The following is a 14893-nucleotide window of genomic DNA, read 5'->3' as shown; positions in this document are numbered from 1 at the left end:
AAAAGGTGTGAATGAATGCATGGACTGTCACTCTAAGTTAGAAAAGAAGCTACCCGTTAGTAATTGAAAGTTTTTCAGATGTGTAGTTCACTCGCATGTTTGCCTTCTATTTGCCTTTCTTCCTCTTTCACAGCCCAGTACGCTTCTTTCTTACCTTACACATTAAGAGAAATGGATTTTATGTGTGTGTTCTGATGTGCATGCCATGCAGGCTGGTTTTGAATTCCTGTGTTGCACTGTCACCCCAAGTTAGGATGGCCACCTGAACTTTCCATCTTCAGAGTCTTTATTGCTAGGTTTCTCTCTATTTTCCAAAACAAAAAACCAGCGTGATGCAGTATAGAGAAAATTCTCCAAATATGACCCAAATTGCATGTGGCAGTTCTACAGATTTCAGATAAGGACATAAAAGGTAGAAGGTAGACAAGCATTTATTAAATTGTATTACCTGAGATCGCTTAGAGACATTTTGCTAGAGGAATATCAACATGGCAGCCTTAGGGTCTGGGAATCTGTTTTTCTCCAAAGGCTACAAATACACTTTTTGAATTTCAGAAGAACATTTGTTTGATTTTTTTGTTGTTGTTGTTCTTTTTTTTTTTTTTTTGTTAAATCTCCAAATAACAATTGATTACTATGTTGAATACAAAGTCTTGCCTGTATAGTATGATGAAGGGAAAACTACAGGTAGGGGGTTATAATTTGCTTGAATTATGTGTTAAAATGCTAGGAGTTTGAAGTGAGGTATGGTTCTATCTTAACTGATAGAACTTGTAGTTAACCTAAGAATGAGAAGAAAGCACCCAAAATGTCTTGTATTTGTGACAAATACATTTGAATAAAAAAAAATATTGAACTACAATTGGCAATCTTCTCTAAAGGCAAATATGAAATGTCATCCATCTGTGACCTGTAAGAAATGAAGGAGTCTTGCAAGCTGTATCCTACTCAACTTTCACGTTGTTTATAATGTTTTATGATGTAGTATATAAATAAGCAGTCAGTGCTACTGCTGTGTCTCAGTGCAAGGACAAACTCCGAGACTAGCATGCAGTAACAGTATCAGTCCTGCTGATATGATGCTTTGAAAAACTAGAATTGTAACTTACCACTACAAAAAACAGTACAGTGCAGTGCTTTCTCTGGGTGGAATGTTTATTGCAGCTTTAGAATTGAAGTTTAAAGTATAACAAATATAATGACCAGATGGGCAAAACCCCTCTCCCAGCACAGCTTGTAGACTCGTTATGTAAGAAACATCAAGATAAAAACAGAGTACTATGACTGGTATTCTGTGGGGGAAAATCTTGTTAAAAATAATGGGATTTTAAAAGATGTTTTTACAGTCATTAGCACTATGCAATATACTGTAGTAAATACTTCTGTTTTGGCATGCACCTGAAAGGGAATATATTGGAGAACCTTTTTTTTTTTTTTTTTTTTTTTTTAAATTGAACTTAGGTATAACTTTACCAAGAATGTAGTACAGACTTTTATGTCCTAACATAGTTTTTTTTTTTCTCCCCATAAATATGAATTTAATTGTTAGCAAATATTCCTATTTCAGAACTGAAGAAAGACCAGTTAAGAAAAGAAAAATGCAAAGCTGCAGCTTTCAAAAGAAGAAGCTAAAATTAATGGAGGCCATGTTGGAAGAACAAAAGAAGTTAAGCAGAGCTATGGAAGAGACCTGTAGAGAAGTGCGCAGGATTCTGGATCAACAAAACATCATTCAAGTTCAAAGCTTACAGCTACAGGAGAGAATGATGAATCTACTGGAGAAAATGATTTCCAAATCCAATGTGTAGTTTCCCCTTGTGAATGCCTCTGAGATTATTATTGATATTATAGACATCCCCTTGCTACACACCTTATGTGTGTCTGTTGCCCTGTTCCCTGGTTTTCCATGGAAATTAAAACCTTAGTGTAATCTTAGATAAGCAAAGAGAAAAGATAATGCAGTGTGAGGGCTATCTGGCATGAAAAAAATAGTGCAATATATGCCTAAGTTGAATTATTTTTATACAGAAAGAATAAGGGATGAAGCTCTGGGAACTTCGGTACTATTATGCCTAGGTCAGATATTGTTTTACAAACAGATGTGTTGTATATTTCTTCACATCAAGGACCATACCCTGACCTGTTGTAGGGGAACAGAATAATGTGTTCCTAGAAATGCTAATTGCATCTTGACTTTGCTGTTGATTAAACCTTGTTTTGAAACATAAACAGTGATTGTTCAAGTGACCTATGGTTCTTGTGAAGAGCTACTTGGGACGACGAGATGCATCCTTTTAAACTCTATGCCTGGTATGAATAGTACTCTAAAGTATGAGGGTAAAAATAGTCTATTCAAATACAGTTTTCATAAGCAAACAAACAAATCCTTACTATATACTGAATACTAAAATGTATAGAAGATACTTGAAGTTGCTTTTGATATTAAATGTTTAATTTTTTTCATTATTAACTGGAATCTGTTGACTTAATGAACAACCAGCAATGAAAACTCTCATTTATTCTCTATCACAGAAAAAAATATTGTACTGTGTGTATATACATATATATATCTATCTATCAAATGAAATAAAGAAAAAGAAGAAACATTTATTATTTCTGGGTTAGACAGTATGCTTTGGGACAGTGAAAAATACTGGGAGAGATAATCACAGTCAAAGGTTTTAATTATTGATTGCAGTGTAAAGATATCCTGTGCTGGTGGCAAACTACATAGATGGAAGTCATGAAGATCATTCAACACCTCTACACCAGTATTTGCTGGTGGTGCAAATCTGATAACACAAGTAGATGTTTAAGGTGTGGCTGCAAGGCAGATCAACATTGATATACCACAAGAGGGAGCTGAAGGCATAAAGGATTGTACTTAAATCTTTGAGATGAATTACTAGAAAGTGATTCTTTAGTGAAAGGTAATATTGAAATAACATTTAACATACTTTCAAAAGTTCCTCAGCTGAATTCCTATATACATTTCTTTTTGCTTTCTCCTTTAAGAGCATATTTCTACTGCTTTCAATGTATTTGCAAGGCTGAGTACCTAAGGTTAGATTCAGATATAGAAGTCTAATGTCAGTGCTAGGAAATAAGGCCATCTTCCATTTTCACTATTAAATAATGTCTTCTCTTGAAACATTATTTTTGAGGTTTGCATTTTTCTATATATTTTATCTTATTGTTAGCTAAACTAATGTTATCTAAACTATTTTAAAACTCAGACAAATTATTAATCTGTAATTCTGTTTGGTGAACAGGATAAAGACTGTACTCATCAAAGAAATGAATAATAGATGGAAATATTTCTTAAAGGCTGCTGAAGGTATGAAGATAAGAATAATGCAGCTCTAAAACATGATTACTGTATATAAATGTAGTCAATTTCTACTGAGTTTAATTCATATAAGGCTAATGCAAACATAGTAGAAGACAGAACCTGCAGAAAATGGTGCTTGATCAAAGATAAGTGAAATAATTCTCCTTCACATTCTACTCCACTCTACTCCAGTGAGTGGGTGACTGAAAAAAGGACAAGTGTCTGGCCTGATTCTGCAAAGACAGGGTGAAATTATACAGCTTACATTTAGTAAAAGTGAAACTCCAAATACTTTTGTGTACCTAAAATTGACTTAGTTGGCTCTGAAAGAGAATCATGAAACCTTACTATGTGTCTACCTGCACAAGTACTTCTAAAAGAAGGACTGTTCCTAGTGTCATACAGGTGAGTATTGTCATACGTGCACATGAGGGAGGGAAAATATGTTTTGTGCTTTTGCATATTCCAGTTGTAGATGTGTTATTGACATAGGTAGGCTGAATTCTGTGGTGCTTTCTGACTTTATCTGGTTTACAAGAAGATGTAAAGAAACTCTCCCTTGACTCCATGGGAAATAATAATATTTACTGATATTATTTACACGGACCATATAACCATTTAATCCAATTAATCAGCAATGCCAGTGGCAGCATATTTGAACTTTGTACTGTGCCCCTCTCCCTGCATGCTATAAGAATTACAATTCCGGAGCTGAAGGAACACAGGAATGAAGGAAATCTGATTCTTTGCCTGCTACCATGAGCAGCCACGTCATACAATCCCTTCTGTAAATGCGTGGAGCTGTATTTTAGGATGTGTCTTGCCTCCAGAATTACGAAAGAACTGCCTTACAGATGGGTAAACTGCAATTTAGAAGACTGTTTCTAAGATTATTCCAGGTCAATTTATACCTATTGTATTTACAGATTTTGCTGCTTCTTCAGTGATTAATCCTGAGAGACAGCAGTCAAATCACATGCAGACCTTCTTCAGAAGAATAATGCTCTTTTCTTTTGCGTGGTAGAGATTATTTTGATGACTGTTTTGCTATTTTTTTCTATTTGATGTCATCCTTCTTGGAAATGAATGACCAGAATAATATACAGGATTCTAGATGAGACTCTGAAGAGTCCTACATTAACTGCATTAAAAGAAGTGTCATTTTTTGGAGGCTGTGAGGTTTTATTTTTGTACAAAGTACCATTTTTAATCACTTATTTCTTTTTTAATCTTTTAACAAAAGACTCTATTTCCATTTTGCCAGACTATCTGTATTCTAGCCCTGTTTCTGTCCAGAGAGTGAATACAGCACTGCTGCACATAAATCTGACTAGTTTCATGTACAGTAAATTTTTCTAATGCTTTTTCTGATAACAAGTTAAGAATTCCCTGCTTACATAGTTTATTTTTGCTGCTGTTTGTTTTATTTTAGTAATGACTGAACATTTACATGAAAAATTAGGCCATGTAATTTCTCTGGTTTTATTTTTGAAGGTAGACACAGACTTCTCATCTATATGGGGTATATGGGACAGTTAGCTGCAGGTAAAGATATTTGAATATTTGAGATGTTCAGACCAATTATAACTTGAAAGACCTGCCTGGAATTAAAAAGCTTGTTAGAATTCTTGCAAAAGCGAGACACTGCTTCTGGATCTGTACATGTATGTCGGGAGTAGGGAGATGAGAAGGTAATAAGTTTTCAAGGAGAGCACATGAGGGGTTACTCAAGTTTAGCATTGTAACTATGACATTAAAGGAACTCGCTCATGGTTTCTAGAAGTATGATCAACAAATAAGCTGTAGCACACGAAAACAAATTTGTTATTTTTAGGGCAGTACTCAAGTCAACGCAGTATGATATCACTTTCACTAAATGAAGCTCATGTATTACATACACAGATGGTGTAAATAGAAAAAATAAGTAGGGGAGGAAATAGACTGCCTGGAGGCAGGTTACTTTGTAAGTGATGTAAAAATAGAATGAAGAGAAACCTGAGGAGACAGATGAGAAAAAGAGACATTGGGAAGTGTGCAAGGAATTGAGTAGAAGGGGGATGTGATGAAAGGTGAAATGTTACATCATGGATGAAATATGTTGGGAAAGGGGCAAATAAATGCCTTCAAATAAAACTACTAATTATGAGGAAGAGAAGGAACACTAGATTTAAACACTTGATTTAACAACAGAGCTAATAGTGAAACTGTGTATTTTGAGTAGACATCTACAGATAAGTTAGATGAGTCAAAAATAGCATAGAGTAAGTAGTGACATTTTTTTCTCATGATCTCTGGATGAATATTTGGAAACAAATATATTGTTCACAAACCAGAGGGGTTAAACAATTTGTAAGAGGATTCCATTATAATTAAACAGCATTTTCACATGTTGGCAGAAACATTTACTGTTTGTAATTAACTGAATTATTTTTTTATCCTTGATTTCATATTGGAGGGGCAGTTTATTTCAGACCTTGCCAAGTTTAATAGTTATCCACCAAAACAGGTAATATATTTATGGACATGGAATGTCTTTATCATTTTCTCCATAAATGGCTATCTATCTCTTTTGCAAAGTACAAAACCAGGAGAAAAAGACATGCACACAATTTTTAAAGTTATTTTTCCAGACTGTCTGCCCAATTCAATATAGGCAAAAAGAGCCTATGTCTCAATGCAGACGTACCTTAAGTTGTCAGCCTGTCACTAGTCCTTACTAAGTCTCTAGCAGTAAGGTCAATGGCACTACTCATATGAATAAATTTAATGAACTGTGTGTGTATAAGTTTCAAGGATCGGTTCCTATGCTGATAATGTAATGCGGAAGGCAAATTTGAAAAAGAAATTTAGGAACATTTGGTGGTGTTATGTCAGCAAGTAAATACTAACCATCTGGTCTCTAGATTGCTGATCTATTTCCCCTGATTTTATGGGTAGCATACTTCCTGTGTGTGCAAGCTTGAGACTACATCATTAAACTTCTGTATTGATCTTTTAAAGTGTTTTACCAGAAACATTTAAATTACTTTGCCACTTTGGGGTGAAATGCTGTTTTTATGCATAATTTTTCAGATTGGAAATATTTAATTCTCCTATGTGTTATTTTAAAATGTCTTACTGAAAGACATTTTAAACGAGGATGAATAATTTCAGGTATTTTCTTTGAAAAACAGACCAGTTATCTGCAACAAACACCATCCAGTTATCTAGAGTTGGCTAATTACTACAAATAAGATTTCAGTTTGATCCTGTTTGAGAGCTGTATCTTTGTCAAATGTTTGCTATGTAGAGAAAGGTGTTGCTTGCATTCCATATCCGTTGTCTAGCTTTAAAACATTTTTTAAAGAAATAGAAAGCAGCACATGCCAAAATATATTTTAAAGAAACTGCCTTCAGTCATCTGGAAATCAATCACTGTTTTAATTCTCTTTAACTTCTGTTGTCTCGAGTTTTGCTTCTAACATCAGGTTCTAAGAATTTGGCAACCAATTCTTAAAATGTTTAAAATGCTAAAAAATATATATCTGAATTTGGATTCTGTAAAATTTGGCATCTGTAACATTTTCAGTGAAAGTCTGACTTCCTGATCATATCTTGTTATCTCAGGGGTAAGGTCTGGGTTGCTGTGTATTGTAAGAAAAAAGAGTTGGTGCATAAAATTATAAAGGTATAAAATTTTCTACATACTTAAACGTTGAGAAGCACTTATCACAGCTTGAAGTAGGCTTGTTTCATGGAGGGAAGCTATAGGAATGTAATTTTTTATGAACTAGAAAGTAAATATATTTAGAAAATTAATTAAAACTACTTAAAAAACTCTCCATGATCCTCATTTGTCCCATGTCCCATGCCTCCCCTCCCCGTTTAATGATAATTACTTTATCTTTACTTCAATATAATTAAATCAAATACGGTTTCCTTTATCGACACATAAAACCTTGTTCACGTGAACTAGGTGTTAACTCTAATGGTATACGTTCTTTAAACTGATATGGGTAGACTTTAAATACTTCTTCTTCAGTTGGCTTAACTTGTTACTTCACTAGACAAAGATGAAACACACCAGAGGTAAATCTTTCATAAAAAAATAAAGCTGTCCACACAGGGCTTAAATCTATACATCTCACCGGGATGCAGGGATGTCAGCCTGTTTAGGGCTGGTTCACATCGGCTAACAGGCAGTAAAAACCATGACTGAATTTTACCACAGGCATTAATACAGCTTACACCAGAAACCCTGTACTTTGCTTGTGTCTCCTTGCTGGCAGGAACTTCTGGTGATTTGCTTTATGCATTCTCATGTGAATGAGCCATGAACTTAATTTAGATGCATTAATTTAAATATATAGCAGGAAGATTGCTGGACTCCTTGAAGATGTGTTCTGGTCATATTACGTATGCAGTGGAGAGCAGCTAATTTTGTCTCAGTAATAGCTGTAAAACCATGCAGGTCCCCACATGTGTTGATTTATCTAGACAGTTTGTACCTACACCAGTTTATTGACTTAAATCAGAATCCCAGGAACTTCTACAGACTTGGAAAACCAGAATAGGAAGCTGGTTTAAAAAAATACAATATACCTTGAAGAACTTTATTCTTAAGAAGCCTTTCCTTCTCTTTGAATGTCTGTCTGTATGCATGTGTTTGTGCAATGAATGACTCCATGCAGCATCCCGTATGTTTGTAGTTTGTTTACCAAAGGGTACTGGTCTTCAGCTGAAGACAGGTACCCAATGTACTGAAACAAGAGGAATGGCAGGATGTGTGATGAAAGTTTAAGTTGCCTGAACATCAGTGCACTGTTCTTCAGTGCTAGAAGAATATTCCTCTCTGATAGTCCTTACAGTCAATTGTCTGTCCTGTCTTTCTCTATAGCTATGCCTTTGAATCTCTTAGCTGGAGACATAGCTAGGTCTTGTGATCTTGGCCTCCTCAAAAGAAAATAAAGAGTATACTTGATGTGTTAGGCATGTCATCAGACTTAGTCTTAAAATAAATATGGTTTATGGAAAAAAAAAATAAAGAAAAAAAGCTCATTTTTCTATTTCAGATTAAATTAGGATGTTATGCTAGAGTGAGAATTTGGAGTGAGCCAATTATCAAGGAAAGGCAGGTTGTGGAGGATAAACCATAATCTCCTGGATTTCAGCAGGAACCACCTGGATCACCATGCGATGACCACCACAAATGTTGTATCCTTTAAAAAGGTGAAGGAGGAAGCTGAATGCCACCAGTTTGTCCTGGTTTCAGTTAGCACAGAATTAATTTTCTTCCTAGTAGCTGGTGGAATGCTGTGTTTTGGCTTAGGATGAGAAGAGTGCTGATAACACCCCGACGCTTTAATTGTTGCAGAGCAGTGCTTATACTAAGCCAAGGACATCTCAGCCTTTTGCTCTGTCCTGCCAACGGGCAGGCTGGGGGTGCAGTAAGAGCTGGGAGGGGACAGACCCAGGACAGGTGACCCAAACTAGCCAAAGGGGTATTCCATACCATCTGACGTCATGCTAAACAATATATAGGGGTGGCTAGCTGGGGGGAGGGGGCCGGACTGCTCAGGGTTAGGCTGGGCATCGGTCAGCGAGTGGTGAGCAATTGCATTGTGCATCACTTGTTTGTACATACTATTACTTTCGTATTATCACCATTGTATCATTATTATTATTATTGTTATTATTATTTTTGTTATTATTATTTTCCTGTCTTATTAAACTGTCTTTATCTCAACTCACGGGCTTCACTCTCCATTTCTCTCCCCCGTCCCAGAGAGGGAGGGGGGAGGGTGAGCGAACGGCTGCGTGGTGTTTAGCTGCCGGCCGGGTTAAACCACGACACAGTTCAAAGAATCGATCCATCAGATACGTAAGTATAGGATTCAAGTTTTACTATGGAATAGAAATTTTAGTAGGAGGGAAGACCTTAATCTAGTTCTGAGAAGAACCTTAAGATGCCATGATGTGGGTACTGAGGAGACTCCCACACTTGCTATCAAGGCTAAAACTCTTAACAAATAGTGAAATCAATTTCTGTCATCTCCAAAAAGTCACTTACAGTAACTGGGAGGATAATATTAAATGAAACCGAAGTTCTGGTGGAGCAAAAATAAATTGTTCTACCTTATGTAGATGTATCTTAATCAGTTTCTCTACTCATAATCATGATTTTTGCTCAGAAGGAGCAGATGTCTTCTCATCTTAAAAGCCATTCAGTTGTGAGGTGGAAAAGGTTGAAGTGAACCTGAGGTAAGTCAGATCTGAGAGGTAGGGCAGCCCGAAGTGTCACCAGTCATGTTGTGCCTTTTCACCTGACCCTCAGGAGAAGAGACTCCCACAAGTGGAGCAGTGCCTCTGTCAGGGATTCTGCAGATGGTGTGAACTTGGTCCCAGAGGACCTCCTGTTGGTCCTCCAAGTCTGGAGATTAAAAGCTTGGATGAGAAACTGGAAAATCCCTGGACTTGATTTTGTCACATTCCAAGTGCAGAGACGGTAAAACGTGTTCTTTCATTCCAGGGTTAATGAGGAGGTGAAGATCCCTCCTCACTTTGATGCTGCATCCCGCATTGTTTTTTTTTTTTTTTTTTTTTTTTTTTTTTTTTTGTGGTGACAAGGTCTTTTATCAGGGGGGTTATGTTTTAGAGGAATGTGCAAAGAGACTTTATTACTGATGTCACCTCTTCAAGTGCCTCAGGCGCTCATTTTCAATTGTTTCTTTTCATGGAAATGTGTAAGAGCTTGAAGAACACTTAGCATGTTTTCCAGAGTTTTGGGGATAAAAGTGACACTTTTAGACTGAGATTTGTGCTGCTTCATTGCTTACAAAAACGTGCTTAGTAATAAATTTAGCCAGAAGAGTCCTGATATGTCACTTGCATAGTCACGATATAGCCCTGCTCACTCTTTAGAGAAGTTGTTGCTGTCTGAGATGATAATGACTTTTTTTTTTTTTTTTTCCCATGGTACTTAAAACCACAAGGAATCCTTCCCTGAGATATCCATTTTCCTTACAGAAATAAAAATACACAATGCCTCTTCAGAACATATAAACTTAGCCACTGCATAATACACATTTTGGAGCCCAATGGGATGAAACATACTCTGCTTAAATGAGCCCAGTGGGAGAGAAGACACTGCTTAACTGGAGCAGCAAGGCCATGGCAGCTTAATTTTGAATTGTAAGAATAAAGCTCCAAGGCTTAAAGAAAAACAATCAAACACAAAGCCTTTATCTTCTATATTCAGAGATATCCCTTTGGAAAAAACAAACAAACAAACAAAAACTACTTTTTTTTTTTTTTTGTGTATGTGTTTTGATACTAGAAGTACAAGTGTCTGTGACACAGTATGAAATTAAAAGTTTAAAACCATTCTGGATCAGCTAGGTATTCCTCAGGGACTGAGGAATGCAGGGCACGTGCTGTCCATTTGCCCACAGGTAACGGTGAGTAGAGGTTTGTGTGCTTCCGCTGACACCAGTAATGCCAAAACCAATTCTTGGGTCTCCAGTTCTTGGCAGAAGGATGTTATATATATTTGCTTGTAGTAGATGTTCTGGTTATGTGTGTACTAGGGTTGCTCATCAGCACTGCAGCTTTAACATGACACCAGCTTTACTCATACCTTATTGTAGGTGAGGGAGGAAAACTAGAGCTCAGCAAGAAATGATTTGTGTTTTCAATTCTTGTTTACAACAAAATGCTTAATTTGATTTATGTTCATGAATTTAGGAGAACGAATACAGCACATTCTATTGTAGTGACATGCATTTTCTAAGAATACTGGATGATTTCGTTTATACTGCAGTGCTATCCAAAGGAGCCCTCATTACCATGGTCTGGCTGTGCCTGTTTCCACACAGAGGAAGATGTTGCAGACTGTTTACTTTGTAAAGCTTCAGTTTTGCAAATTGTATCATTCACATATCTGAGTAAGCACACACAAGAATCTTCCACCCACCAACGTCTGTATTACTATATTGTAATCTTTCATTAAATAACATTCTAGGTAAGGACACAATTACAAAGCCAAGTAGATGCACACGGTGTATAGATCAATCCTTTTATGTCTAAATCGGATTTGAGTGGATATAGCCTCTACTGGCCAGTCAAGATTTAACAAGATCAGTGTCCCTGTTTAGTTCTACTACTTCACAGCTCCTTGTAGACTCTTTTACATCAGTATACTAGGGTGGGAAACACCATCATCCAAACCAAAATACATTGATAAAAAAATAGTTTCTTCAATTCCCCACTGGCAAGAGTGTCTCCCACTAGGGAGAAGACTATTTAAAAGAAACGAAAAGGCATCTTTAAAGATTGGATTAACTAGTAAAACAATGTAGATATTGATGGCTGTATTCGTCTTGCAATTCTCAATGCGGGAAACATGATCTTCACTGATCCTCTGAATCAGACTCTGATGGTTGACTGAAGAAGAACTAGCTTTTTGAATTTAGAAAATAAGCTCTTAATGAAGATTTAGCTCCCAACTGCATATTAACTTGTCAACACAAAGCTAACTATAATGTATATGATATACAATCTTCCCTGATGTTAAGAACAAAATTTAGCCAGGAAAATCAGAATGAAGTTTATATAATGAAGGAACATTTAATGCTGACATTTATATCCAGTTTTATTATTTTGAACATGTTGAAAACATTAAATGAAAAAAACTGACATTTGTGCAAGGATATTTCTGTATGATTAAAATAAAACACTTTCAGCATAACCAACACTTTCATTCATTTAACCAAGGTAATTAAACAATGGTAATTAAACCCATAGACTTTTCATCAGATGCTGGACTAAGTTTCATTTTCTGACTTCTCATCTGATGTCTGTAACAGCAATAAGCACACTTCATTAAAGTATGCATTGTAAATCTCTCCAAAGCAAATCTGACAAGCAGTTTTGTGACAGCCACTCTTGGTTAGATAGAGATATCTGTACACCCAACAGTAAGCTACTTAGGCTTATGTGCCAAAGTCTTTAAGGCACAAATCCTTATTACTTTGTTTCACACTCCTCCTTCCTGTATTTTCTCCAACAGCAGCAAAAGCAGTAAGACAAGTTATAGCCAAGTCCTTGTGCGGACATTTGAGGGGCCATTAATCACTTTTTTTCCAGATTCTAACAGAATTGTTGTCAGCTTATTCATCATTTCCACCCATGCTGAAGAAAAGCACTAAATTCATTCATGACGAGTCGGGTGCTCCTGAGTGCAGGCAGGTCTGTGTGAGCACACCTGTTTCCTTGTCTGTCTGGATGTTCACTTCTTCCTTGCTGAGCAATACTCATGTAGGAAATTCTGCTCGGATACAGAATCCTTCTGCAAAGTCAGATTAATTACATACGTCTGTGCTACTACCAAAGTCTTACTGGTTCTGTTCACTATTGTGAACAGAGCAACTTCAGTACCTGCTGAGGAGGTAATCCAACACTACCGTGGAGTAATTACTTTATAGTTATTAAAGGATGACACCACTTAGTATCCCTCTTCTTTGAAAAATAAAGCAGAATTTGATTCTTTGCATTAACTGAAACAAAAGTGTAATGGGATACCTGCAAATAGCTCTGCAGATAGTTACAATTCCCATTTATTTCTAGCTGTCACTTTCAAAGAGATTTTCATCTGTTACAAATGCTTACAATGTCAGTCTGAACTACATGGGTCACTGATCTTCCCTTCTGCAGAGAAGCAGGTGGGCTAAGTCGATGCTAGATCTGTTAAGGTAGCATGAAAGGCAGAAGTAATTGCAACAGACATAGTCTTGACAACCTCACATGGAAGCTGGAAATAATTGAGTTATTAAGGGATGACAAACCAGGACGGTTTACAAAATTAGAAGGCTATTGTTTTTCTTGTGAAATCTTCCTAGTCAAAGGGATAAGTAACTATTTTGGCAACTTTAGATCTCTAAAGAGTATTTTGAAAACTATTGTACCATCTTTTACCTGAGGGTTAGAATCAATAAATTTTCCTTTTTCTGTTTTAGGTTTTTGGCTTCCCTAAAGGATGAATAATTAGTTTTATATGACATAGTGTCTGGAGAAGGTAGCAGATCTGTCATGTAATTTTACACTAACCATAATACCATGTATTTTGAGAGGATGAAGAAAAGAAATAGCACTTATTTTATTCAATTAATTTTCCTCTTTGGAAGCTTTTCTTATTAAACTTATTATGAGAACAAAACTGGCATCTAACTTGATCTGAAATATTTCTTGTTGGTAGAAATCTGTTTGCTATGGACTTACAAGGAAAATAGAAGCAGAATGAGAAGTTGGGGGTAGGATTGGAAGAGCAGGATCCTTTATTTTTCCCTTTTCTTTTGGCCTGTGGTTTTATTTTTCCCCAAAATCTCCAGTATGCTGAAAGCACTTGAGAAATGGCAGGGGATATTAAGAAACAATTTCCTGGACTGGATAAAAATTAAAGAAAATACTGAAGGTAAACCATCAAGCCACAGTTTAAAACTTAAAAGTTTTCTTACAGACAAGCCAGCATTGAGTTGTAGGTTATATGTTCTGTTCTGGGGAAAAAAAAATCTGAAAGAAAAGGTGAGCATTGTCCTTCTCCTTGTGACTGATGGCTTCAGCTCCATTTCAGGTTTTCTTTGCCTAGAGATAACCACTGAGATGAATAAATCCCCTATGCTCGAAGTATTTCTACAGGCCCTTTTTCACAATTTAAGATCACAATTTTTCTAAAGTGTATAAAGATTACAAAAACTTCTCAGGTTTTGTAGGAAAGGCAAACACATTTGGTTAATACTTCCCTTCTCCTAGACCTTATGTTCCTTGGGAGCCTGTGTTCACTTTTCTTTGTATCATCTTCCCCTTTTCCCCTGTTTTGGTAACACTTTTCTAGTCTTTCTCAAACGAAGGGCTGATGGCAACGTGTGTTGAGAACTTGCCAGCTGTATCATGGGGGCCTCGATGGTAAAGCCCAGCTCTACCCCTAGCCCTTGTAGGGCTTGCTTCTCCTTCCCCCAGTGCCCCAAAGGCAGGGCTCCTGCTGGATGTGCCCCCCAAACCCTACCCCACTCCTCAACACCATTTTGGAGCCACAGGTTGTGCTTCTCTACCCACTGTCTCCGGAGCAGATTTCACATCCTCAGACATGAACTAGCTCCAGGCCACTGCTGTGAGACACCACTTCACTTCACTTCACTTCACTTTTGAATACACTTTTGACTTTTTAGCTTCACTTTACTTTTCACTTCAATGCACTTTTCTCTTTTTTACTTCACTTTACTTTTCACTTTTCAATACACTTTTCACTTCACTTGTGACTTTTTCACTTCACTTTACTTTTCACTTTTCAATACACTTTTCGCTTCACTTTTCACTTTTTCACTTCACTTCGCTTTTCATTTCTCTTCACCCGCCCAGTCCCGCTGCTGCGCCTCATTCGAAAGGGCGCCGGCAACGCGCGCTTGCGCATTCCCCTCACCGAACAGGGGAGAAGTAAGAACTACACTACCCAGCATACCCCGCGCTGCCCGCTCCCTGCGGTCTGAGGGAGCCGGCCGCTCGCAGGGCACGCCGGGAGCTGTAGTTCCT

General features: G+C 36.9%; 1 protein-coding gene across 8 annotated transcripts in view; it reads left to right on the top strand.

Moving 5' to 3' along the window:
* MSANTD1 (Myb/SANT DNA binding domain containing 1) overlaps nucleotides 1-2610 on the top strand; it is a 50647-nt gene extending 48037 nt beyond the window's left edge. For all 8 annotated transcript variants that reach the window (XM_072037808.1, XM_038178057.2, XM_021269994.4 and 5 more), the window contains one exon: nucleotides 1568-2610. In XM_072037808.1, the coding sequence (XP_071893909.1) occupies nucleotides 1568-1808 (241 nt within the window). In that variant the 3' untranslated portion in view covers nucleotides 1809-2610. The remainder of the gene's footprint in view (nucleotides 1-1567) is intronic.
* The last annotated feature ends 12283 nt before the right edge of the window (nucleotides 2611-14893 follow it).

Source organism: Anas platyrhynchos, chromosome 4 (assembly GCF_047663525.1).
Source record: "Anas platyrhynchos isolate ZD024472 breed Pekin duck chromosome 4, IASCAAS_PekinDuck_T2T, whole genome shotgun sequence".
NCBI lineage: Eukaryota > Metazoa > Chordata > Aves > Anseriformes > Anatidae > Anas > Anas platyrhynchos.
The sequence above is the reverse complement of the archived record's forward strand: the minus strand, read 5'-3'. Positions and strand labels throughout refer to the sequence as shown.